This window comes from Eutrema salsugineum, unplaced genomic scaffold (genome assembly GCF_000478725.1).
Source record: "Eutrema salsugineum unplaced genomic scaffold, Eutsalg1_0 scaffold_5, whole genome shotgun sequence".
Lineage (NCBI taxonomy): Eukaryota > Viridiplantae > Streptophyta > Magnoliopsida > Brassicales > Brassicaceae > Eutrema > Eutrema salsugineum.
This window is the reverse complement of record NW_006256612.1, coordinates 9,907,068-9,929,063: the sequence shown is the minus strand read 5'-3', so window position 1 is coordinate 9,929,063 and position 21,996 is coordinate 9,907,068. Positions and strand designations below refer to the sequence as shown.

The 21,996-nt window shown below is 40.3% G+C and overlaps 7 protein-coding genes across 11 annotated transcripts; 3 read left to right on the top strand and 4 right to left on the bottom strand.

Annotated features, from left to right (window-relative positions):
• Positions 1-114: 114 nt before the first annotated feature.
• Positions 115-2,619, top strand: LOC18993269 (probable protein phosphatase 2C 6). Its single transcript, XM_006416777.2, has 5 exons — positions 115-683; positions 998-1,363; positions 1,437-1,554; positions 1,626-1,849; positions 1,933-2,619. Exons 1-5 carry the CDS (start codon positions 429-431, stop codon positions 2,440-2,442), a joined length of 1,473 nt encoding a protein of 490 aa, XP_006416840.1. The 5' UTR covers positions 115-428; the 3' UTR covers positions 2,443-2,619.
• LOC18993268 (syntaxin-51) lies at positions 2,562-4,303 on the bottom strand. 3 transcript variants are annotated; one of them, XM_006416775.2, is made up of 6 exons: positions 4,139-4,299; positions 3,686-3,932; positions 3,350-3,555; positions 3,159-3,259; positions 3,030-3,074; positions 2,562-2,928 (listed from the first exon to the last, which is right to left on the bottom strand). In XM_006416775.2, exons 2-6 carry the CDS (start codon positions 3,898-3,900, stop codon positions 2,797-2,799), a joined length of 699 nt encoding a protein of 232 aa, XP_006416838.1. In that variant the 5' UTR covers positions 3,901-3,932; positions 4,139-4,299; the 3' UTR covers positions 2,562-2,796. The 3 variants fall into 3 exon arrangements, with proteins under 3 accessions (XP_006416838.1, XP_024008404.1, XP_006416839.1); XM_024152636.1 differs by having other exon boundaries at positions 2,655-2,928; positions 3,686-3,911; positions 4,139-4,303; XM_006416776.2 differs by having other exon boundaries at positions 2,655-2,928; positions 3,686-3,904; positions 4,139-4,292.
• A 157-nt stretch (positions 4,304-4,460) lies between these two features.
• LOC18993267 (F-box/kelch-repeat protein At1g16250) lies at positions 4,461-6,383 on the top strand. Its single transcript, XM_006416774.2, has 3 exons — positions 4,461-4,703; positions 4,891-5,466; positions 5,589-6,383. Coding segments are annotated over exons 1-3 (1,152 nt in total). The 5' UTR covers positions 4,461-4,701; the 3' UTR covers positions 6,163-6,383.
• Positions 6,384-6,397: 14 nt separating this feature from the next.
• On the bottom strand, positions 6,398-8,945 carry LOC18993266 (wall-associated receptor kinase-like 8). Its single transcript, XM_024152635.1, is given in 4 exon segments — positions 6,398-7,768; positions 7,863-7,967; positions 8,053-8,756; positions 8,758-8,945. Coding segments are annotated over 4 exon segments (2,154 nt in total). The 5' UTR covers positions 8,904-8,945; the 3' UTR covers positions 6,398-6,569.
• Positions 8,946-10,171: 1,226 nt separating this feature from the next.
• On the top strand, positions 10,172-15,881 carry LOC18993265. 3 transcript variants are annotated; one of them, XM_006416772.2, is made up of 9 exons: positions 10,172-10,557; positions 11,364-13,892; positions 13,967-14,047; positions 14,129-14,281; positions 14,401-14,564; positions 14,651-14,798; positions 14,884-15,006; positions 15,089-15,176; positions 15,454-15,881. In XM_006416772.2, the coding sequence occupies exons 2-9, from the start codon at positions 11,469-11,471 to the stop codon at positions 15,654-15,656; spliced, it is 3,384 nt and encodes a 1,127-aa protein (XP_006416835.1). In that variant the 5' UTR covers positions 10,172-10,557; positions 11,364-11,468; the 3' UTR covers positions 15,657-15,881. The 3 variants fall into 3 exon arrangements, with proteins under 3 accessions (XP_006416835.1, XP_024007749.1, XP_006416834.1); XM_024151981.1 differs by having other exon boundaries at positions 10,424-10,553; XM_006416771.2 differs by lacking the exon at positions 10,172-10,557 and adding an exon at positions 10,778-10,972.
• Positions 15,881-18,198, bottom strand: LOC18993264 (DEAD-box ATP-dependent RNA helicase 36). Its single transcript, XM_006416770.2, has 6 exons — positions 17,517-18,198; positions 17,068-17,390; positions 16,779-16,982; positions 16,608-16,689; positions 16,410-16,508; positions 15,881-16,180 (listed from the first exon to the last, which is right to left on the bottom strand). Exons 1-6 carry the CDS (start codon positions 18,132-18,134, stop codon positions 16,025-16,027), a joined length of 1,482 nt encoding a protein of 493 aa, XP_006416833.1. The 5' UTR covers positions 18,135-18,198; the 3' UTR covers positions 15,881-16,024.
• Positions 18,199-18,529: 331 nt separating this feature from the next.
• LOC18993263 lies at positions 18,530-21,842 on the bottom strand. Its single transcript, XM_024152996.1, is given in 14 exon segments — positions 18,530-18,728; positions 18,823-18,948; positions 19,075-19,188; positions 19,288-19,397; positions 19,529-19,564; positions 19,566-19,583; positions 19,712-19,881; positions 19,989-20,050; positions 20,230-20,349; positions 20,458-20,574; positions 20,662-20,792; positions 20,986-21,036; positions 21,119-21,328; positions 21,672-21,842. Coding segments are annotated over 13 exon segments (1,293 nt in total). The 5' UTR covers positions 21,672-21,842; the 3' UTR covers positions 18,530-18,700.
• Between the last annotated feature and the right edge of the window lie 154 nt (positions 21,843-21,996).

The following is a 21,996-nucleotide window of genomic DNA, read 5'->3' as shown; positions in this document are numbered from 1 at the left end:
TCGTTTCACCTCATAGTCACACTCACACTAATTGTTTTTGACTAAAAATGATTTTTTGAAAAAACACTTTTTCCTTTTTATAAGTCTTACGGAAGTGGAGTTAGTAAGCTCCGGTCTGTGTTCAAGTTTTGGTCTCTCTTTTCGAACAGAGAATCCTAAAAACAGTTTACGAGATTTTGATTGTATCTATGTTTTTTTTTGTAAAGATGTGAATTTGTCCGTCTTCTCTCTTTCTTCATCTCTCTGTCTTTTCCATTTGGATGTTGTACTGGAAGCTTTGACTGTGACTCTTTTAACCGAATATTTATTGCCGACCAACCTCAGACAAAAAAGCAGGTCTCTACTAGATTCTAAACTGTCGATCTTCAGAAGGAAAAAAAGGATCTATCTTTTTAGAAAAATTGGGGATTTTCTCTCCGGGAATTCAAATGGGTCTGTGTAATTCGAGAATTGATAAGACGACGAAGGAGAAAACCGGAGCAACGAGCACCGTCGCTACCACAGCGGAGAGTCAAGGCTCCGGGCGGCGACGGAGGCCGAGAGATATAAATAGCGGCGGCGAAATCGATGAGATTAAACAGGTGGTGGGTCGGCTTGTTGGCAATGGTTCAAGTGAAATGGCTTGTCTTTATACACAGCAAGGCAAAAAAGGAACAAATCAAGATGCCATGCTTGTTTGGGAGGTTTGTTTCTCTCCTTCTTTGGGCTATAGAGTTCAGCTTTTGCTATTATTGGTTTGTTCCTTTTAGGGTTTTGTTTCACTATGATGAAATGCAGAATTCTTTGATATTAGAAGTTGTTGTTATAGTTCATCGTATTGAAGAAAGCTATTGACTATCTTTGTTGTTGCAGTTACAATTGCTCTTCTTGTTGCTATTTTATGTGAAATGTGAAATGTGACATGAATCAGAAGCAACCTTAGTTCTTAGGGACTTTATATCTTTCTTTTGCTTCAACTTATTTCACTGTTTAAAACCAACCTTTCTTAAATTTTCAGAATTTCTGCTCGAGAAGGGATACAGTGTTTTGTGGTGTATTCGATGGACATGGTCCCTTTGGTCATATGGTTGCACAGAGAGTCCGAGATATATTACCTTTCACATTATCAACACAATTAAAAATGGCCTCGGTCATGGAACAGAGCAGCTCCAACGATGGCCTCGACTCTGCTACTTGCATAGATGAAGAGCAATGGTGTGAGTTACAGCCAAGTGAGAAGGACGGAAAGCTACTTCCCGAGATGTATCTCTCACTGAAACGGGCATTGCTAAAGACTTGTCAACAGATGGATAAAGAGTTAAAAATGCATCCAACCATCAATTGTTTCTGCAGCGGAACAACTTCTGTCACCGTGATCAAACAGGTTAAAGTCCGGTCATCGGTTATTTTCTCTTCCATTGCTCTTTACATTAACTGCTATCATTGTTCTTATATAGGGTAAGGATCTGGTGGTGGGGAATATTGGTGACTCAAGAGCTGTTCTTGCTACAAGAGACGAAGACAATGCTCTGATTGCTGTACAATTAACCATAGACTTAAAACCCGATTTGCCAAGTATATATCTCTTACCTTATGTCGTCACAATTGATCATCCACAGTCTAACTCTCTTCTCCATGTACTTCAGGTGAATCCGCAAGAATCCAGAAATGTAAAGGTAGAGTATTTGCCTTACAAGATGAGCCTGAGGTTGCGCGTGTGTGGCTACCAAACAGCAATTCACCTGGTCTGGCAATGGCTCGAGCTTTCGGAGACTTCTGTCTTAAAGATTACGGTCTTATCTCTGTTCCGGATATCAACTACCGCTGCCTCACTGAAAGAGATCAGTTCATTATTCTAGCCACTGACGGGGTACATTCTTCTTCTTCTTCTTCATCTTCATGATGGTTTTGTATCAAAATCTTATGTAGCCAAATCTTTTTGTGTGATTGTAGGTATGGGATGTTTTGTCGAATAAAGAAGCTGTTGATATTGTGGCTTCAGCTCCTTGTCGAAACACTGCGGCTCGTGCTGTAGTTGATACAGCTGTTCGAGCGTGGAGGCTCAAGTATCCTACTTCCAAGAACGATGACTGCGCTGTGGTATGTCTCTTTCTCGAGGATTCCTCGACAGCAGCATCCATGGAAGTTTCAGAAAGAACCAATCATTCACACAAAGAGTCTACAGAGAGTGTCGCTATGACATCAAGCAAAGATGGTGAGAAAAATGAAGAGGCTGTAATAGAGACCGATGAGATTGTACCAGTTTGGGAGTCTAAAGAAGAAAAAATGTCTGAGAGTTGCACGATTGAGTCCAAGAAGACAACACTCGCAGAATGCATATCGGTTAAGGATGATGAAGAATGGTCGGCGTTGGAAGGCTTGACTAGAGTTAACAGTCTCTTGAGCATTCCCAGGTTCTTCTCTGGTGAGCTAAGATCAAGTAGCTGGAGAAAATGGTTGTGAGTCAGCAAAACTCAAACAAACAAACAATCACTGATTTTCATTTCATGATTGTTTTTCTTTCCAGTGATGACATGAAAATCGGTGGTAGCAAATGTTACAATATGTTCATTGTTTCATATAGCGAATTCGGACGAGTTTCTTCGTGGAAGACCTCTTACAAATACGTTTATATCTCTACGTTTTACTAGTTCTTAAATCTGACAGCAAAATTGTGAAAACTGCACACATAATATATATTTATTAAAGGATTCTAACAACGGAAGAAGAATGAAAAGCACAAGCACAAACGTGGAATCAGTAGACCATTCACATAGAAAGGCAAGAGAGGAGCTTATAAGTTCTCTATTGTTAGTATTACAAATACTTAACCAGCAGATAAATAACAACAGCGAGGCCAACGATCCCAAACACTGACAAGAGCATTGACATGCACGAACAACCACTTCTCATGTTCTTGTTCATGACAGCAAGGTTCTTTTGTACTCTCTGTGATAAGAAACAATAAACATAATAGATCAACTATGATTAGTCATTAGCTTAGTATAACGTGGTTCATTAAACCAGGTATTCACTGACTGATGCATTACCCGTAAACGAGAGTCAGTAATATCCACATGGTAGTCTAAGTCATCCTGCACAGTGCATATAACCCAGATTTATTACAATAATGAAACCTAATCAAAGCAGTAAAAAACAATGAAAAGGCAATGACATACGATAAGCCTTGTCTGCAAGCCAAGCTCCTCATTGACAGCCAGAGCAATGTGTTTCGTACTCATGACTGTTTCCTCCAACTTCTCAAGTCCTTCATCTTGTTCTAACTCGCGTAAAAAAAACAAACTCAGTAGAGAAACTAATACACAAAGTCAGCATTTGTATCATGTTTACACGGACAAAAACAGCTTACCTCTCATAACTTGCCGTTGAAATCCAACAATTCCTTGGTTATCCATGCCGCTAACTTGCCTCATGGTGTCATCTGGCTTTATTTCAGAACCAAGCAAGCTGTCTCTATTGGCCAAGTTTGACATGTTCAAAGCATTCGCCATCTGATTTGCTTGCGATCTCAAATTCCCAATCATATCCTTGCGCCGATTCATCTCTTTCTCTGAGCTGTGTCAGTAAGTAAATGTTCAGATGGAAAGAAAGAAAAATAAGAAGAAGAAGATCTATCTATTCACAGGTCAAGATCAGCACTAAACTTAAAAAGTGTATAGTTTACAGATTAAAGTTAATGGCTTACATAGGTTTCCCATGAAGTTTGGCAAGAAGAGATTGCAGAGACTCTAATCGGGTACTGAAAATGGTGATCTTTCTTCGTATAGCTGAAGCACGACGTTGGGCATCAGGACCTGTTACGGCCGATTTACTCCTCTCTGATATCATTCCATTTATATCCTCCGAGAGCTTTAAAGCCTCGTTGTATTCTCTCATCCATGAATCCGACGAAGACGCCATTGACCTGCTTCCTTATCTCACCCCAATACCAACTACAGATCATTTTCAAGGAATTATTTAACTTGGATCAAAATTATTCAACATCCAGGGACACGATCGGAGCGATTAAGAAACAGATATTTCCCCAATCAAAGCAATCGGAATTTCATGATCATGGAAGATCGGAGGGATTCAGAAATAGAGATATTCCCAATCAAATTCACCTAAGTAAAATCGTTAAGAGAATCGAATTGCTTACCGATAAATATCTATAGAAACTTTGATTAAACCTTAAGGGATCGTATCGTGTCAGAGATCGGCAAGGATGTTGAAGTCGCCGAACAACCGTGAATCAGAGGGATTAGGAGTCGACCTGTCACGCACCGACGGGGAGTTCTGTGACTTCCGAGATTTTTATATGAAGAAGCTGAGACTAAACGACGGCGTTTATTTATCGTAGAATGTGAGGGGGTTAATAGTTGCTTTAGAAAGTGGGGCTCTAAAAACATACAAGATATATAATTCAAGGACCACATAAGGTATATTGTAATGGATGGATTTATCCTCCATTTCGCTTCCCATGCTTGTCTCTTTTCCTCTCGGTCTTCGTTTCCAGAATCTTGGTTTGGTCTCCGAGTGTGCGTTGCTCCACCTTGAATAGATCGATCTGATTTCATTTTCTGTTTCGATTCGTCTTTCGATATTGCTACTGCTGTTTTGTTTCCGTGAGAGCTGTGGATTTTAAAGGGTAACTTTGGTGTTCTAAAGCAAGTTCGACAAGGGGATCGCTAAATACATTTTGCAATCTTTCGAGTTCGAATCATGTAAGTCGGCTCTCTAATTTGTCTTTCACAATGTTGAATTTTGATCCTTTACCTTTATCTTCATGATCCAAAATCATATTTTTTTCTTCTTCTTAAAAACGAACTCTCAAAGGGAATAGTGATTGAATTGATTTTTTCTATGAAATTGATTTTTATAGCCAAATCGTTGTGTTATACTTGTTTTCAGGGAGTCCATAGAACAGTCTATTATCCCAGGTCTGCCTGATGATTTGGCTTTGAGATGCTTAGCCAAGCTTTCTCATGGGTATCATGGAGCGCTCGAGTGTGTCTCCAGAGGCTGGAGAGATTTAGTTCGTAGCGCTCATTACTCGTGCTATAAAGCTAGAAATGGATGGGCAGGGAGCTGGTTGTTTGTTCTGACAGAACGTTCTAAGAACCAATGGGTTGCTTATGATCCTGAAGCTGATCGTTGGCATCCATTACCTAGGACTAGATCTGTTCAAGATGGCTGGCATCATTCTGGGTTTTCTTGTGTTTGTGTTTCGAATTGTCTTCTTGTGATCGGAGGTTGCTATGCGCCTTCGGTGTCGTCGTTTCCTCATCAGAAGCCTGTTGTCACTAAAGACGTTATGCGGTTTGATCCGTTTAAGAAAGAATGGAAAATGGTTGCTAGTATGCGAACTCCACGGACTCACTTTGCTTGTACTGCTGTCTCTGGCAAGGTTTATGTTGCTGGAGGTCGCAATTTAAACCATTCCAGAGGAATTCCATCTGCTGAGGTTTATGATCCTGTGGCTGATAGGTATTCTTCTCCACTATTTTGGTTCATAAAATATATGGTTAACTGATATGATTTGCATAAGGAACCCACTCTTTGTACTTTTGTATATGATGGACAAGATATATGTCTTTAACGTTTTTCAGGTGGGAGGAACTACCAGCGATGCCTAGACCACAGATGGACTGCTCGGGGTTATCGTACAGAGGGTGCTTTCATGTCCTGAGTGATCAGGTGGGATTTGCAGAGCAAAATTCATCTGAAGTTTTTAACCCTTTAGACATGTCTTGGTCCACTGTGGAGGATGTCTGGCCTTTCTCTAGAGCCATGCAGTTTGCTGTTCAGGTGATGAAAAATGATCGAGTGTACACGATTGTAGATTGGGGAGAAAGCTTGATCAAGACTAGGGATACAGATGAAGGAGAATGGTACAATGTTGGTTCAGTTCCTTCTGTTGTTCTTCCTAATCATCCGAGAGAGTTAGAGGCCTTTGGATATGGATTTGCAGCTCTAAGGGATGAGCTCTATGTTATAGGAGGCAAGGTCCTTAAATGGGAAGAATCAGGGGCAGGGAGATTTGACATTGTGAGATTGCCCGTCGTGAGGGTATGTAACCCTTTGGATAGGCCTCTGAATTGGAGAGAGACCAAACGGATGTGCAATCCAGCCGGTGGGTCCATCATTGGTTGTGTATCCTTGGAAGAATCTTCTCCGCCTTAACCAGTGGATAGTCAGGCCATTACTGCGCCACTCATATTTTGAATTGAACTTGGACTGTGTACATCTGAAATCTCCCAATTAATGTAGAAATAAGATTACTGTTTTATCAGCGCATTGAGCGTTAGTAAGCTTATCTTTTGTTGTGTGTCTATTTCTTCTACACAGAGGTGTATGTATCATGTGTATAGACCAAATACGTGAAAGATAAAAATTAAGAGTTATACAAATGGTTTTCTTTGGGTGCAGTCTCGCTTATTTTCAACTGATTTTACAGATGATAGCTATTGTATACGTTATGGGGTACATTCACACAAGTGCTAAGACCTTGAAGGTTGATTGCGTATCATTCCTTATTGAACTTTTATGTCTTGGAAAGTGAAGAGTATTGCTTTTACCAGTCGCTCTGTCTAGTAAGTCATGAGTGGCTTTGAGTCCAGTGAGAATGATCTGTTTTCAATGACTATGCCCGGAGAAGAGTAACTGAGTGACATAGACTCTGGTATTGCGATCTGTATCTGTGCACGCTCTTCACCCTTCTGTGCTTGGCTTTGAGTGCCTTTTTTCTTGGATTGCATCCTATCCAGTTCAATAAAGACGTTTCTCATGGTAGGGCGATGTTCTGAGTTCAAGCTCAAACACCTTCTTGCAAGTTTGGCTACTGCAAGGACCTCCTCTTGATCACATTCCTCCTTGATGCGAGCATCGAGAACCTCATGAAGTCTGTCATTTCTCATGGCTTCGAGGAAGTACGCACCCAACATCCTGACTTCTTGTGGCCTCAGAAGGGAGACAGGTTTGTCTCCTGTTAAGAGCTCAATGAGCACCACCCCAAAGCTATAGACATCACTCTTTCCTGTGAAGTGGCTTGACTGGAGGTACTCTGGGTCTACATATCCAACTGTTCCTTGCACCATCGTCGTCAAGTGAGTATCATCTATAGGAACGGATCTCGAAATCCCAAAATCTGATACTTTTGCACGGTGCTTTTCATCCAACAAGATATTTGTTGACTTGACATCTCTGTGATAAATTGGGATAGACGCGGCTGAATGCAGGTAGGAGAGAGCATCTGCAACTTCACAGGCGATGTAGAGACGGACTTCCCATGTCATTGGGAAATCATCTGATGGGTTTTGAAGATGATCGAAAAGGCTTCTGTTGGGAATGAACTCATACACTAAAATAGGTACCTCTGTCTCAAGACAACACCCCAAGATCCTGACCACATTTCGATGGTTAATCTGTTGCAGAAGGATTATCTCATTGATGAATTCCTCAAGGTTCTCTTCTTCCAATGCTTTGGACTTCTTGACAGCTACGATCATCCCATCTTCCAACATTCCCTTATAAACTGTACCTTGGCCTCCTTGTCCTAGTATTCTGTTAGGGTTGAATTTGTCAGTTGCCTTCTCCAGGTCACGAGAGCTGAACAGTTTGGTTCTATTGACACTCCCTTGAAGGAGAGAAGTTTGTTGCTGTAACAACAAACCTCCATTTCGTTTGAAGAACTTACTCTTCTGCTTGGCTACTCTCCGTTTTTTATTAGCCTTGCATAGCAACCACATTCCGATGACCAAAAGCAGCAATCCAGAGCTGAGAGGTCCACCTACAGAACAAGTCTTAGAGCAATGTAAGTTTATCTTTCAGTTTCAATGTAGAAAGATGATGGAGCGATACAGAAAACAATTATATCAACTTACTTAATATGGTTGGCCAAGTTTTCCTACATCTGAATGATCCAGGAACGTTGACACACTTGTTCTTTCCACATATATTTTTCTTTGAACCTCTGCATTCATCAATATCTAGGAACAAAACAAGAGCATACTAACTTCTTACAGAATTCTATGGGTGAAAGCTACTCACAATGAGAAAGAAGTTTAGACAGACCTTGACATCCTCCAGGTATATAGGGATTTCCTTCATAGCCACTATCGCAGGAGCAGAGATACATATAATGATCTCCGCGTAGAGCTACATTTATACTTTCACTCAGCCAGCATGAAGCACCTGAAGAAGACGAGAGAAGATCAGAACGCCATTCGAGCTCCATCCTCATGTAAGCACCGTACTCTGGTAGTTGAGGAGCCGTGAACATGTACCCTTGTAAGTTGAATTGTGACAAGTATGCAACTTGACACCCGTCTTTACTAGGTTCCAGTTTCTCCAGAGTTGCATTAAATAGTTGAAGATTAGGTGGGATTGAGGTCTGGCAGCATTTATAACCCAGACAACCTCCGTAATCATCTTGATAAGACTGTGTCTCGTTTCTACATGTCGCCTCACATCCCACGATTTGCAACCCTGTGCCTTTCATCAACGCCTTGTTGTTGCATCCTACAGCTGTGAACTTGTTCTTGTCTGATATGAAGAATGGACTGCCAGTTAGATTAAAAGACGGCGAATCACCTACTACTGTACTGGAGCAACCTGAGTGTTTCAATGGACTCAGAATGTAAAACCTGTTTTTCTCGTCATAATAATAATCATCTGAAAAGCCTCCAAGGGAGAAGGATATAACTGCCCTTTCGATGCTAAGCAGGAAAGGATAAGAGCGGTATGATGAGTTTATGCAGACAATCTCGTACCATTTGACCTATCCCAAAAGGGTAAGGAACACTAACATCTCCGCAATGGTCTTTGCAATTAGGAAGTGCAACAGGGAAAGTATGAGCAGCTGCGTAGTCACAGACTCTCAGCAGAAGCAATGAAACAATGTAACGTTTCAGATCACAACCCATTTTCTCTCTCTCTTCCAGGACTCAGAATTTCTCTCTCGCACACACCAATAAGTCAAGTTTCAACCCTTTTTATTTTTATTTTTGATCCTACATGATCACATCAACGAAGACCTTGACCCATTAATAGTGGGCTCCATAGAAACAGCATAAACCACACAAAATGAGGATAGTTTCTCTGGAATGTGGAAGATATTCATCATCTTGGGAAAAAACGCAGAGTTTTACTGTGATTAAAAGTAGTCTCATCTCTCTGTGACAGTGAAACTAAAAGTCCAACCTTTCTAGCTACTGCAATTTTTGACATTAGGGGAGATTGGTTCTCGATGCTGGAACAATGTTATACAACAAAGAAGATGAAGATTTGGGAGAGGGAGCTAAGAACAAGATTAATGGGGCTAAGGATGAGGCCGTGTCGTGGAGATTGATAATGACGGTTTTTCAATACCCAACTTACCGAGATTACGACGTGGTATCACTAAGTTCTTGGTCACTCAGCCGCCAAGTTACTTCATAGATAACAATGACGACAAGAGACTCGTAGTGTGTTAGTTGAGATGAAAATGGGCAATCTTTTGTTTACATTATGAGGGGAGATGCGTTCAAGAAGATCCAGTTAGATTCTGTTGTGGCCTAATCACCTCGATTATGTTTCCAGTTGATTCATATTCCTTCGTATCAAGACAAGAACAAGAACTAGAGATAGCAAATGTTCGAGTCATGGACCTTTTTATGTACAAGGCTCACGAGTTACTTAAGGCCAAGTCATAATGGTCCTTCAAGTCCACAATGGGCCTTAAAAATTCGTTATCAAGCTAAATATTAGTTTGGTTGAATGGTTCCAAATAGTAAATATCATTAAGGAAATGAATGTGAGGTTTTACAAGAAGTAGCTTAACCTATATTTTAAAGCCTTGCTAAAAAAGAAATAAAAAAACAAGGAAACAAAGATTTTTAAGGAAAGGGAGATTTCCTCATTGGATCTCGAAAGTGACGTCTATGCCTTTTGTTAATTTTTATTGAAAGTCTATGTTCCGTTCATAAGAAATCCAAATTGATCAAAATTCCAAAAAATTGTACATATTCAGGGTTCTAATTCTAAAGGGGGAAAAAACATTACGTAAGGAAATTAAAAGAGAGAACCTTTTGTAACGAAAATGATAGAAAATAAGTTTCCCCACGTCCTTATTATTATAGTTTAGGATCTGATGACATTGAGAGTCCCATTTAATGCAAACCGTATAACATAAGCTACGGTCTACGGAGCTTGATTCCATACTCCACCGATCTTATTCTATCATCGTGGCCGTCTATTTTCCCTGAACATGTCCATCTTTCGAAAGATGTACGGTCCACGTTTCTTCTGGTTTTAGAACCGAGTCAGACGGAGTTAAGTTAAATCTTAAACACGAAAGATTTTGTATTTTCCATTACAAAAGTCTGACAATTTGGTAATTTTTAAATACTTTTTTTTTCTTTGATCCTTTAAACGAAATTTCCTTTCCATTTTCGAGTTACAAACGAGGAAAACTAGAGGAAGTGAGAGAAAGCTTAAACAAGAAAGAAAGAGAAGAAGGAGAAGAAGAAGAAGAAGTTAGGGTTTTTGATATACTATCCTGATGAGATTTGAGCAAAGAGAAGATGTTTTCGATTGTAGGTAGTTCGCACAATCCTTCCTAAATTTCTTCACCCTCTACACTGGTCAATCTTACAGGAAGTCCTCTCTAATCGTTTGGTTTTCATAGTTCAATGAACTGGTTTGGTTAATTAAGGTTTATTTTCGGTTTGTCCATCTGATTATGCATTTCCGGTCCACGATATATGTAGGCCTTTGCCATCTACGAACAATTTAATCAATCAAAATTATCATCATAAACCTATCTTCTTCCTCTCAACTCTGATCATCATCTTCAACTTACACCATTGTTCCCCGAAATGACTCTTCTTTCCTTCGTAGCCACCTTCTAGACTCTGATTTACCGTTCCTCGAGCTCTCAGTGAGCTCTGGATCGGATCTATCGTTTACCCAGATTTACTGTCTCAGTCAAGCTCCTACATTTCTTTTCTTGGTGGTATTGTTCTTTCATTTCTTATTCTCTGGGTTTTGTTTAGACAAAACACTTGCTTTTTTTTCCTCTTTCTGAAGCTATTTTAGCGGTTGTGATATGGCGGAATCTTCATTTCGAGCTAGGGCTTTGTTTTTTTTTGGTTAATTACTATGGCCTGTGGTTTTTCAATTGAGATTTTGGATTAATTGATGAAAGGTTGCCGTAAGAAAGTTGCCATTTTTTGATTAAAAAGCATGGTTTTGGAGTTTTCTTTTCAGATTAATTAATCTACAATGGCATTTATCTGAAGAACCTCTGGGTTATTGGTCTTGCCCTAATGCCATTTTCTTGTTAATTTCTTGAGGATTCAAAGCTTCAAAACTTATATTAATTTTCTTCATTGCTTTCATTGCAGCTTAGTAGTTTCGAGGTTATGCAATCTCTGAAGCAATTTGGCATCTCAAAAGTTTTGGAGTATTGCCAATTAGAATAACTTGAAGGACCTATTGTTGTTGTTGTGATGGATAGAAACAGACCACAGCATCCGTTCCCGCAACACTCTGTGGAACCTGGAAATGTGAATGACTCTGCCCCTCAAGCGTTTACGCCCGATCAATCAAATGCCAGGCCTCCCAATATGAATGCTTCAGATGTCAAACCAGGGCTTCATTACTCCATACAAACAGGAGAGGAATTTTCTTTTGAGTTTCTGCGGGATCGGGTGATTTCTCAGAGGTCTGCAAACCCAAATGCAGCTGGTGACATGATGGGAAATGGGATGAGAGAGTATGATCGAACAAACTTTCCGCCTCATGAGTTTGGAAACAAACTTGGGCATATCCAGTCAGCACCAGAAGCTTCATTATGTCAAGATAGAAGCTTAGGAAATTCTCATGGATATGCATCTTCTTCAGCCTCAGGTAGTTTAACAGCAAAGGTTAAAGTCCTTTGTAGCTTTGGTGGGAAAATACTCCCACGTCCACGTGATTCAAAGCTTAGGTATGTTGGAGGTGAAACACACATTATTTCCATTAGAAAGGACATATCTTGGCGGGATCTCAGGCAAAAAGTTCTTGAAATCTACTACCGGACTCATGTTGTCAAGTATCAACTTCCTGGTGAAGATCTTGACGCCTTGGTTTCTGTATCATGTGATGAAGATCTCCAGAATATGATGGAGGAGTATAATGAGATGGAAAACCGTGGGGGTTCGCAAAAGCTTAGAATGTTTCTTTTCTCTGTCAGTGATTTGGATGGTTCTCTTTTGGGGGTTAAGCAAAATGATGTTGACTCTGAGTTTCAGTATGTTGTAGCTGTAAATGATATGGACATTGGATCAAGAAGCAACTCAACTCTTAATGGATTGGACAGCTTTTCTGCAAACAATTTAGCTGAGCTGGATGTCAGTAACACCGAGGGAATCAATGGTGTTGGCCCTTCGCAGTCGGGAGCTGATTTCCAACAAGCCTCTATGCAGTTTTCTGAGTCTGCGCCTCAAGGCTCCGTGCTACAGTATCCCCAATCTATTCCACATAATGCTGCATTTCAGTACCAGCAAGCTGTTCCTCCAAATTCTACTCTTCAGTATGCTCAGTCCATTCCGCCAAGTCCCTCTCTTCAGTATCCACAGTCTATTCTACCAAGTTCCACTCTTCAGTATCCACAATCGATTTCCTCCACCCCCTATGGAATATACCCACAATATTATGAAGAAAGACAGCAGTTTCCAATGCATCATGAACACAGTTCTTCCAATTACTCTATTTCCATGCCTTTCCAAGGGCAGCCATACCCTCACCCTGGCATCACACAGCAAAACGCAGCAGCGCAGGCAGGAGAGCTAAACATAAAACCTGAGATGAAAGTTCGTGAGAATATAGAGCCTGAAAATCGTCAGAATCCTCCTCAAGCAGATAATATCGAGGTTAAGAATCACTGCGAAGTTCGGGATGCATCAGTTTCTGCAACTGTTCCTAGCCAGGATGCTGCACATATGTTGCCCCCACGAAGAGACCCACGACAGAACAATCCTGTGAAGCCTTCTACCTACCGTGATGCTGTTGTTCCTGAGCAGGTTCCTTTATCTGGTGAGGACGATCAGCTTTCAACATCAAGTGGTACCTGTGGTCTTGCTCATACTGACTCCGAGTCAAATTTAATCGATCTTGATTATCCGGAACCTTTACAGCCCACACGGAGGGTATATCGTTCGGAGAGGATACCTCGTGAACAGTTAGATATCCTAAACCGCCTGTCGAAGTCTGATGACTCGATAGGCTCTCAGTTCTTAATGTCTCATTCACAAGCTAGCACTGGACAGCAGGATCCAGCAAAACAAGGAGAAGGTAAATCAAATGAAGATGTTGTTGATGAAACAGTCTCTGAAAAAGTTGGGTCAGCGAATGAGCAAAAGATTTTAAACACTGATGCTGCCAACAATAACACAATGGTCAATGGTGGAGGTATAGAGACTGAAGCTCCTAATTTTAGCCATGTAGACACAGCCATAAGTCATGTTGTCCCTGAAGATCAAACTTCTTCAGGTGTTCTTATTGACATCAATGATCGATTCCCTCAAGACTTCCTTTCTGAAATATTTGCAAAGGCACTTTCTGAGGACATGCCACCAGGTGTCAATGCATATCAGCATGAAGGAGCCGGTGTTAGTTTGAATGTAGAGAATCATGATCCTAAAAATTGGTCATATTTTCGAAACCTGGCCGAGGAACAGTTTAGCGAAAGAGATGTTGCTTATATTGACAGAACCCCTGGCTTTCCATCTGACATGGAAGGTGGTGGAGTGGTAACCAAATTGAATCACATCGCTCCATTGACTAGAGATGGCATTTCAACAGAAAACCGTGTGGATACTAAGCTGAAACTAGCTGACAATTGCGACGATGTACATGTGAAGGTCACAGAGAGTGAGGACTGTGAACATGAGGTATATGTTTCTGGCAGATTTGATTCACGATTCCAAAAATTGATGAATGTACTAATAAGGATGAATACTTGTAGGATGAAAAGGCAGAAACAAGGAATGCTGGGCTTCCTCCACTTGGTCCGTCTCTGACAGATTACGATACAAGTGGTTTGCAGGTATGATGGCCTAAAAACTCTTATTTTTGCCTCTGTTGGTTCTAACCTTGGTCTGATTCTTCTGTTCTTAATCATTTCTAGATTATTATGAATGACGATCTCGAGGAGCTAAAGGAGCTTGGTTCTGGCACGTTCGGTACAGTTTATCATGGCAAATGGAGAGGGTCAGATGTTGCCATCAAGAGGATAAAGAAGAGTTGCTTTGCTGGTCGATCATCTGAACAAGAGAGATTAGTGAGTGTTTCTGCATTTTTTCATTAAAAATATGTTAAAAATGATTACAGAGTGAGGACACTTCTAACATTGCTTGTCATGGGATGCTTATGAATACCTTTTTGATTTGGTTTTGCTAGACTGGTGAATTCTGGGGAGAAGCTGAAATTCTTTCAAAACTTCATCATCCAAATGTGGTTGCATTTTATGGTGTTGTAAAAGATGGACCCGGTGGAACATTAGCAACTGTAACTGAGTACATGGTTGATGGTTCTCTGAGACATGTTCTGCTCAGGAAAGATAGGTACAAATCTCGTTTATAATGTTTCTGCGTTTTCCTATCTGATGAACAGTTAAAGATTCTTTTGCTTTTCATTCTTATATTTTCAGACACCTTGATCGCCGTAAGAGACTGATCATTGCCATGGATGCTGCATTTGGAATGGAATATTTGCACGCCAAAAACATTGTTCACTTCGATTTGAAATGTGACAATTTACTTGTGAACCTCAAAGATCCTTCTCGTCCAATCTGCAAGGTAAGTTTCAATCATCTGATGTCTTAGAACAAATCAGATTTTGTGCCTTACACTATCATCCACACCCATTTTGTTCTTCCTCAAGGTTGGTGATTTCGGTTTGTCGAAAATTAAAAGAAATACATTGGTATCTGGTGGTGTACGCGGAACCCTACCATGGATGGCACCAGAGCTTCTAAACGGTAGCAGCAGCAAAGTTTCAGAGAAGGTAAAAATAAAATGTTTCATAGTGAAGATAAATAAGTAATGGAAACAAAAACCATACCGATTTATTGCTCTTTTCCCTGCAGGTCGATGTCTTCTCTTTCGGTATAGTCTTGTGGGAGATCCTAACCGGAGAGGAACCATATGCTAATATGCACTATGGTGCTATAATAGGTACGAATTCACCAACCCACGATCCTCAGTTTTCTGCCCAATCTGGTTTTACGTTAGGATTTATTCAGATTATGAACTGATTACCATTCGGCTCCGTTTGATAAGATTACGTGTTGGTTCGGTTTGAGCTGTAGTTTGAAGGATTCTCAAAGGTTCAGATATGGAAGAAATGGAACATTACCTGCATATATTTCGTTTGATCAATTTTGTTGGTCTCTAATCGGTTAAACTGGACACGACTGTATTAACCGCTCATAAAATTTACGGTTAAGTGCAGGTGGGATAGTGAACAACACACTGAGGCCGACCATACCAGGTTTCTGTGACTCGGACTGGAGAATATTAATGGAGGAATGTTGGGCGCCTAATCCGACGGCACGGCCATCCTTCACGGAAATAGCTGGCCGGTTACGTGTGATGTCAACTGCAGCAACTTCGAACCAATCCAAACCACCAGCTCACAATAAGGCTTCAAAGTAAAAAAAAAAACAAAGGTGTCTTTAGGTTTTCTTTACTCTTTCTAAAGCGTTTGGGTCAGGAGGGAGATATTTGTTGACCCTTTGCTCCTTTCCCTGTTCTTTTACCAAAACCACAACAAATCGAGTAATAAAATTGGTTTGTGCCGTTGTACCACTGTCGAAATTGTTTAATCTCATGTTATTGTTCTTACTATGTGGAAAAGGACGGAAAAGGACTTATGATTGATATAAGAATGTTTCTTACCAGAAGATTTTAGAAACAATCAAGATTCAAGATTACAAGTAACAACATCTTTGAATATGGGTTCTCACAGATTTGCTGATCAAAATGCAGTTAAAGAAAACAAAATTTGAAGATGATTTTACTCATCAGTTTACTTCTGCGGATTTTCTCTTTTTGCTCCGTTTCTTAAGCATCCCTTTATCCGCAAGTGTTTTACGATTCAATTTCCTCCGGCCTTTGACCTTGTCTTCGAATCCATCGTCTAGCATCTTCATCATTGCCACTCTTTTAGCTTTTGATACCTGCAGATTCCATTTTAGAAAATTGCGTTAGTTCTCAAGGCGGCTCTAGCCTGAATTTCGTGGACATATATCTCGCGGCTAATAACTGATCTTCTTACTTTTCTTATATACCAAGATGAACTGAAAAATACTAGAACACCATGGAGCAGCAGCTGGTTGACTGGTGTTGGATAAGAATGAGCCAAAAATAAAAGAGGAGAACTTTAATGTCTCACTATAGGAATCTTACCTTTGTGACTTCTAAACTGTCAGTGATTTCTCTGTAGTTGTATAGTTCCATCTGTTTTCCAACTTCCGCTTCTATTTCATGGATAAGGTTCACATCGGTCTGCAAAAGAAAATGTAAGGTTAGGTTCTACGCAGACCACGAAAAAGAAACCTAAGAGTCCATGTTTTGTGTAATTCCATGATTCCCAGCAGCTTTTACCTCAGTGATAATGCTTACAGCCAGTCCTCCTCTACCAGCTCTAGCTGTACGCCCAACACGATGGACATAATCCCTCGGATATCTGATGTGAGCCAAGCGTAGAGTAAGAATATCAGTAAGCTTCAAAAGCACAGTGAACAGACGAAAAAGACAATCTTCAGCAGAAGGTACCTCGGAATGTCATAGTTGATGACAAGGTCAACAGTAGGAATGTCCAATCCACGGCTGGCAACATCAGTGGCAAGCAATATCGGTACTTTTCCGGACTTAAATTTGCTGAGTGCAGAGAGACGCAAAGACTGGGAATTCAGTGAATGCAAAGCTGCATTTTCCACTTCAAGCTCTTCAAGCATAAGACTTAACCTTTGACATGTTCTAAAACACGAAACAGTGTTTAATCAGAAACTGCAACCGGAATCACCCGCTGATAGATGAATGTACAAAGCTATGAATATGAGACCTGCAAGTGGAGACGAAAATCATGGCCGATCGGATCCCCTTATCTTCCATTTGAGACAAGATGTGCACGAGATAAAGTTCTTTTGCATCTTTATCTAAGAAAATGTACTCCTGCTTAAGAGTATCAACCGTCTTTAACCCTTCATAGGCTTCATAGAAATAGGCTTTGTTTGAAGAATGCTCGAGCAAAGTCTGTAAGTTACTAGTCATCGTAGCAGAGAACAACAATGTTTGTCTACTTTTGGGTAAACACTGGAAAATAGTCCGCAACTCGTCTTGAAAACCAACATCAAGAACTCTATCCGCTTCGTCCAGCACTAAGAACTAATTACACAAACCACAAAAACACTAAGTAAGGCTAAGAATCTAACAAACAAATAGAAATCAAAAAGCAAATAACTTTCGTATCTCAAAATGTGATTGGAGAATGAAAAGCGCAAATTTTTTTACCTTGGTTCTCGAGAAAACTGGAGGGATATCTGGATTGTTTTCAAGCAAAACCTTGATTCTCCCAGGAGTAGTGATGACGACATGAGGTCGTGAAACCAAGCTCCTCGTTTGCGTCAGCATATCCATTCCTCCCACAATCACAGAGCAACGCAAATTCAAGCACGAACCCAACGCCTTGAACTGCTCGGCGAGCTGAAACGCTAGCTCCCTGGTCGGCGTCACAACAAGAGCGAAGACTCCATACGGATCTTCAGCGAGACGGTGAAGTATCGGAAGAGCAAACGCCGCCGTTTTACCACTACCGGTCTGAGCAAGACCTAAAACGTCCCGACCGGCCAATATCTTGGGCACGCAGTGAGTCTGAACCGGAGTGGGTTTACGCATGCCAAGCTCCTTGCACGTTTCGATTGCCCACTCGGCTAATCCGAGCCCTTCGAAGCTCGCGGCGGATGTAGTATCGGAACTAGGGTTCGGATTATTTGTGAATTTCTCAAACTGAGGAGCATTCTGGTCGGAATCAAGTTTCTGGGTTTGAATTCGTTCTACTGTATTACGATTTTTGCGAGATTTAGCTAAGATCGTGATTCCCCCTTCCTGCTCCGAAATTGGTTCCTCCATTCTCTTCGGAACAGTAGAAAAATGTGAAGATTATTACTCAAAATTTATCGACGGAAATACAATACGTTAGCGGTTAGCCTCCGTTCTCAGACTCTGCTCGACAAATATATATACACGCCTAAACTAGGGGAATTCAAATCCGGTTTACCCAAACCTGTATATTAAACCGGATTTAAATATGTATATTGGTCTATTCAAAATCGAAACCCAACAAGGTCTGAGATTTCCTTAAGCATTTTATTGAGCTCATGGGCTTATTTCAGTCTGATCTCATGGCTTAGTATATTATAGAAAGTGTCCAACATCTGTTTTTTGATTTTTTTTTTGGTTCTTGAAACCCATTCAAAGATTGTTTCTTACCCTTTCGAAAGAATCAGTCATTCGTTTGATATCTATGGAGCTGTTAATCAATATCATTCACGTACAAAACAATCAGGACAAAGAATTAAGAAAGAAAGAATAGAAAAGAACAAAGAAACAGCAGGAAGGAAATTTTGAGTTACAAACAGATGAATAAAAGCAAAATCCTTCAGTCTTCATCAAATGTGTATGTATACACGGTGATCTCATAGGATAATGCAGCTTCCTGAGTCCCTGATGAAACAAAAACAAACCATCAAAATCAATCAGAAAATCAGAATTGCTTTCAATTAAAGAACAAAATCGTTGTGGCTATGAACATTGATACCTCTTGGACTCTTCATAGTAACTCAGAGCTTGCTCGAACTTGAGCCAGAGTGGGCATGATGCCTCAAGATCGACGTGGTCAGGACCTTTGAGATAAGCTTGGACAATGAACTGGTTACTTCTCTCCCTGCGTACACCGTAGTTTGAACAAATATAAATGTACGACTCCATTGAATCAAAATGGTATGTTTTGACTAAGATATGCATGCAAAATAAGGAGTTTTAAGTGGAGAGTATGGAGTGGGAGGCTTACCTTCCTTCATATTCGGATAACCAAACCAAATAGGCTACCCCAAAGTACATAGAAACAAATGGTTTGGTTAGGTCGTCTGGTGAATCGATTCTGTATGCTCGGTATCCTAGCTCTCTTCATTCAGAAAACAGCCGCATTTAGGTTTGATGTTTTATCACATATTATATTATACTATAATGTGATTAGAGAAATGAAGTTTGGTCACAATCTTACGTGTTTAACCAGGCAGCAGTTGAGTAGTCCACTCCGAGTATTCCTACGTGTTTCCCAGTACCGTTCACAAACCGCATGCTCACAGTATCAGCAACAGCACAAACCAGAGGCTGCATCAGTGAAATGGAAAATAACTTTCAGAATTAGCATATGAATAACCCAAAATATATGTTCAGTAAAAAGTTGCCTTGCCGTTGAAATATAATAAAGCAAGTGATGGCTAACAGATATGAACACTTACAACTCTAACTCCTTTTGTACTGAAGTACTTTGAAACAAATTATTTCTGCAACAGCCTGGAAAGAAAGATTATAGCATTACTTGTTTAAGAAATGTGGTGAGAACGGTGTTAGTAGCATCTGTAAAACAATGTTTAGTTGCTCGGAGAAATATATGTTATAACTGCTCAATTATAAAACAGTACCTTCATTTCCCCTCGCGACAGGTAAGGCCTCTTTTCACTATCTTGTGAGAAACGAACTTTTCCCCTTTCTTCTTTGGATTTTGTCCACTCTTTACATACTTCAGAATGATTCCACATATCTTCCATATCTTCAGGGGAAGCTCTAGAGTCCCAGTATGTAAAGTTGGTGTCTGTCCACCCAGAGGTATATTCCATTTTATATCATAAACATAACAGAGAAATAGATGCGCGTGTTGTTTTTGTATGATACAGAAAGATACAAAGAAGGAGAGATTACTTGAGCCTGGTGAAGAGGGATTAGTAGGATGAAAGCCTGAAGGGCCAGCATCGACATGTTTTCTGCAACAATAGTTACCAAAAAGACTGCAGTTTTAATACTTTGCTATTGTGTGGCTAGTATGAACAAAACTAACAATATGAAAGCACACTGCAACAGAAAACCTTTTCCTTGCAACCATGCATGAAATATGACAGCAGAAACTAGGTAGATAGAACAATAAGAGAATATAAACAACAACCTTGAAGGGAGAGCGTCTTTTACAGCAAGGTATCGTTTCCAATATGGTAATGTCGACTTGTGAGTCGCCTTTTTTGTCCCACCATTATATGCTCTGACAACAAACTCTTCACTTCTCTGGCTGCACATTGATAGTTGTCAAAAATTTAACTACTTTCAGGAGAAATTTAGGCTTTTTGTCATTGAAATTGTAAAGCTAGCGATATAAATTGGGAAGATTTTATCATACTTATTCTGATAGTCTGTCAACCATTTCAGGTAAGCTGCCCCAAAATATACATTTATGAAGGGTTTGTGAAGAAGATCAGGATTGTCATCCACATTATATTCCTGATAGCCTTGTCCTCTGCGATAAAGTTTGACCATAACGGGAACGTAAGATTTATTAAAATTAAAGATCTTGGAAAGGAGAGAAACTAGAAATGATTTGTACCCAGCCAACCACTCTGCGGTCTTTGCAAAAACTTGTAAAATTCCTAAGCCAGTTTCCTTGGTCTTTTTGTTGTACCGCATAATGAGAGGCTTACGGTCACTTTCAAGCTCAGCAATTGCGCATATCATTTCCTGCAGAGGAAGAGGGAGGTGCAAAACTTTGAGATCAGAAAATGAATAATTAGTTTCAAGAGCAGCCAAAAACCAAGCTCAAAAGTACTAGTTTTACAAAGAACTGCCCACTTTGAAAATATGTTCTGTATCATGATTAAAAGACCAGCAATCGAATATGAAATCCTCAGTGATAGGTGAAAATGAAGCATACCGGATCCAATATTGAATCAAAATGTCTTCGAACAGTAATATCAGCAACAGCCTGAAATGACAAGGAATTGATCAATGCATAGGCTGAAAATCATCAATCTTGAAACATAAAACGATTTATAGAATAGGAATACCTTCATCTCAGTCTGTGTCAGATAAGGCTGTCCATCAGGATCCCTTGAGAGGTGAACCTTCTGTCCTTTAGTCTCCCCAACATCTAACCATTCAGCTCTCACCGCAGGATCCATCCACATTGCTTCTAAATCTTCTGGTTCAACACAATCATTCCAGTACATGAAACTATTGGCCATTCTTGCATTGCTATACGACCTTTCCATTGGCATCTGTCAGGAAGAAAAAAGGAGAATTGTCACAGAAGCAATTGGAGTTTTTACAACCACAACTTGCAACATGTTAAATCGAATTCTACAAGCAAAGACATCAAAGACGAAGACAAAGCAACCGATCCCAGAAATCACATTCAGAAAATCAATCGGAAAACTCGGCACTAGCATGTCAACATTGCTCAACAAATGCATGCTAGCAAACTTTTTTAAGAAAAAGAAAAAAAGCTCGCACAAACAATCAAGCGCCCAAAAACCACGAGAAATTTCATGTGTATGGAAGGAGCTTCAATGAAATCCCACAAGCGGCGTGAACGGCGCAGAGAGAGAGAGATTGAGAAACCTTGGTAAAAGCACGAAGGACGAGAACGTCGTCAACAGGAGCAGATCAATAAGGCTTCTCGGCGAACCCCAGAGAGATGAAGAGGAAGATTCAAATTAATATTTGGGAAATTGTAGAGATACAGAGAATAAGACGAAGAAGAAACCGACGGTTCGCCATTTTTGACGGGAGAGCCAGAACAGAAAATCAATCACACAGAGAGGAGTGTGAGACGAAACGAAATGCACAACTGCCACGTGGCAACTCGGAGCTGGATCAGTTCGTCGTCGTTTGAACGCAAATTCGTTTTTAGAGGGAGAGCCAGCTCGACTTGCCATGTGTCTAC

Coding starts and splice junctions, on each gene's coding strand:
- LOC18993265 (XM_006416772.2), top strand. CDS start 11,469: ATGGATAGAAACAGACCACAGCATCCGTTCCCGCAACACTCTGTGGAA. Junction 14,799..14,883: donor CTTCTCGTCCAATCTGCAAG/GTAAGTTTCAAT, acceptor TTCTTCCTCAAG/GTTGGTGATTTCGGTTTGTC. Junction 15,177..15,453: donor GCACTATGGTGCTATAATAG/GTACGAATTCAC, acceptor GGTTAAGTGCAG/GTGGGATAGTGAACAACACA.
- LOC18993267 (XM_006416774.2), top strand. Junction 5,467..5,588: donor TATGATCCTGTGGCTGATAG/GTATTCTTCTCC, acceptor AACGTTTTTCAG/GTGGGAGGAACTACCAGCGA.
- LOC18993264 (XM_006416770.2), bottom strand. CDS start 18,134: ATGGAGGAACCAATTTCGGAGCAGGAAGGGGGAATCACGATCTTAGCT. Junction 16,983..17,067: donor ATTTTCGTCTCCACTTGCAG/GTCTCATATTCA, acceptor TTCGTGTTTTAG/AACATGTCAAAGGTTAAGTC. Junction 16,690..16,778: donor ATCAACTATGACATTCCGAG/GTACCTTCTGCT, acceptor GGCTCACATCAG/ATATCCGAGGGATTATGTCC.
- LOC18993268 (XM_024152636.1), bottom strand. CDS start 3,900: ATGGCGTCTTCGTCGGATTCATGGATGAGAGAATACAACGAGGCTTTA. Junction 3,556..3,685: donor AAACTTCATGGGAAACCTAT/GTAAGCCATTAA, acceptor TTACTGACACAG/CTCAGAGAAAGAGATGAATC. Junction 3,260..3,349: donor TCAACGGCAAGTTATGAGAG/GTAAGCTGTTTT, acceptor TACGCGAGTTAG/AACAAGATGAAGGACTTGAG.
- LOC18993269 (XM_006416777.2), top strand. CDS start 429: ATGGGTCTGTGTAATTCGAGAATTGATAAGACGACGAAGGAGAAAACC. Junction 684..997: donor ATGCCATGCTTGTTTGGGAG/GTTTGTTTCTCT, acceptor TTAAATTTTCAG/AATTTCTGCTCGAGAAGGGA. Junction 1,364..1,436: donor CTGTCACCGTGATCAAACAG/GTTAAAGTCCGG, acceptor GTTCTTATATAG/GGTAAGGATCTGGTGGTGGG.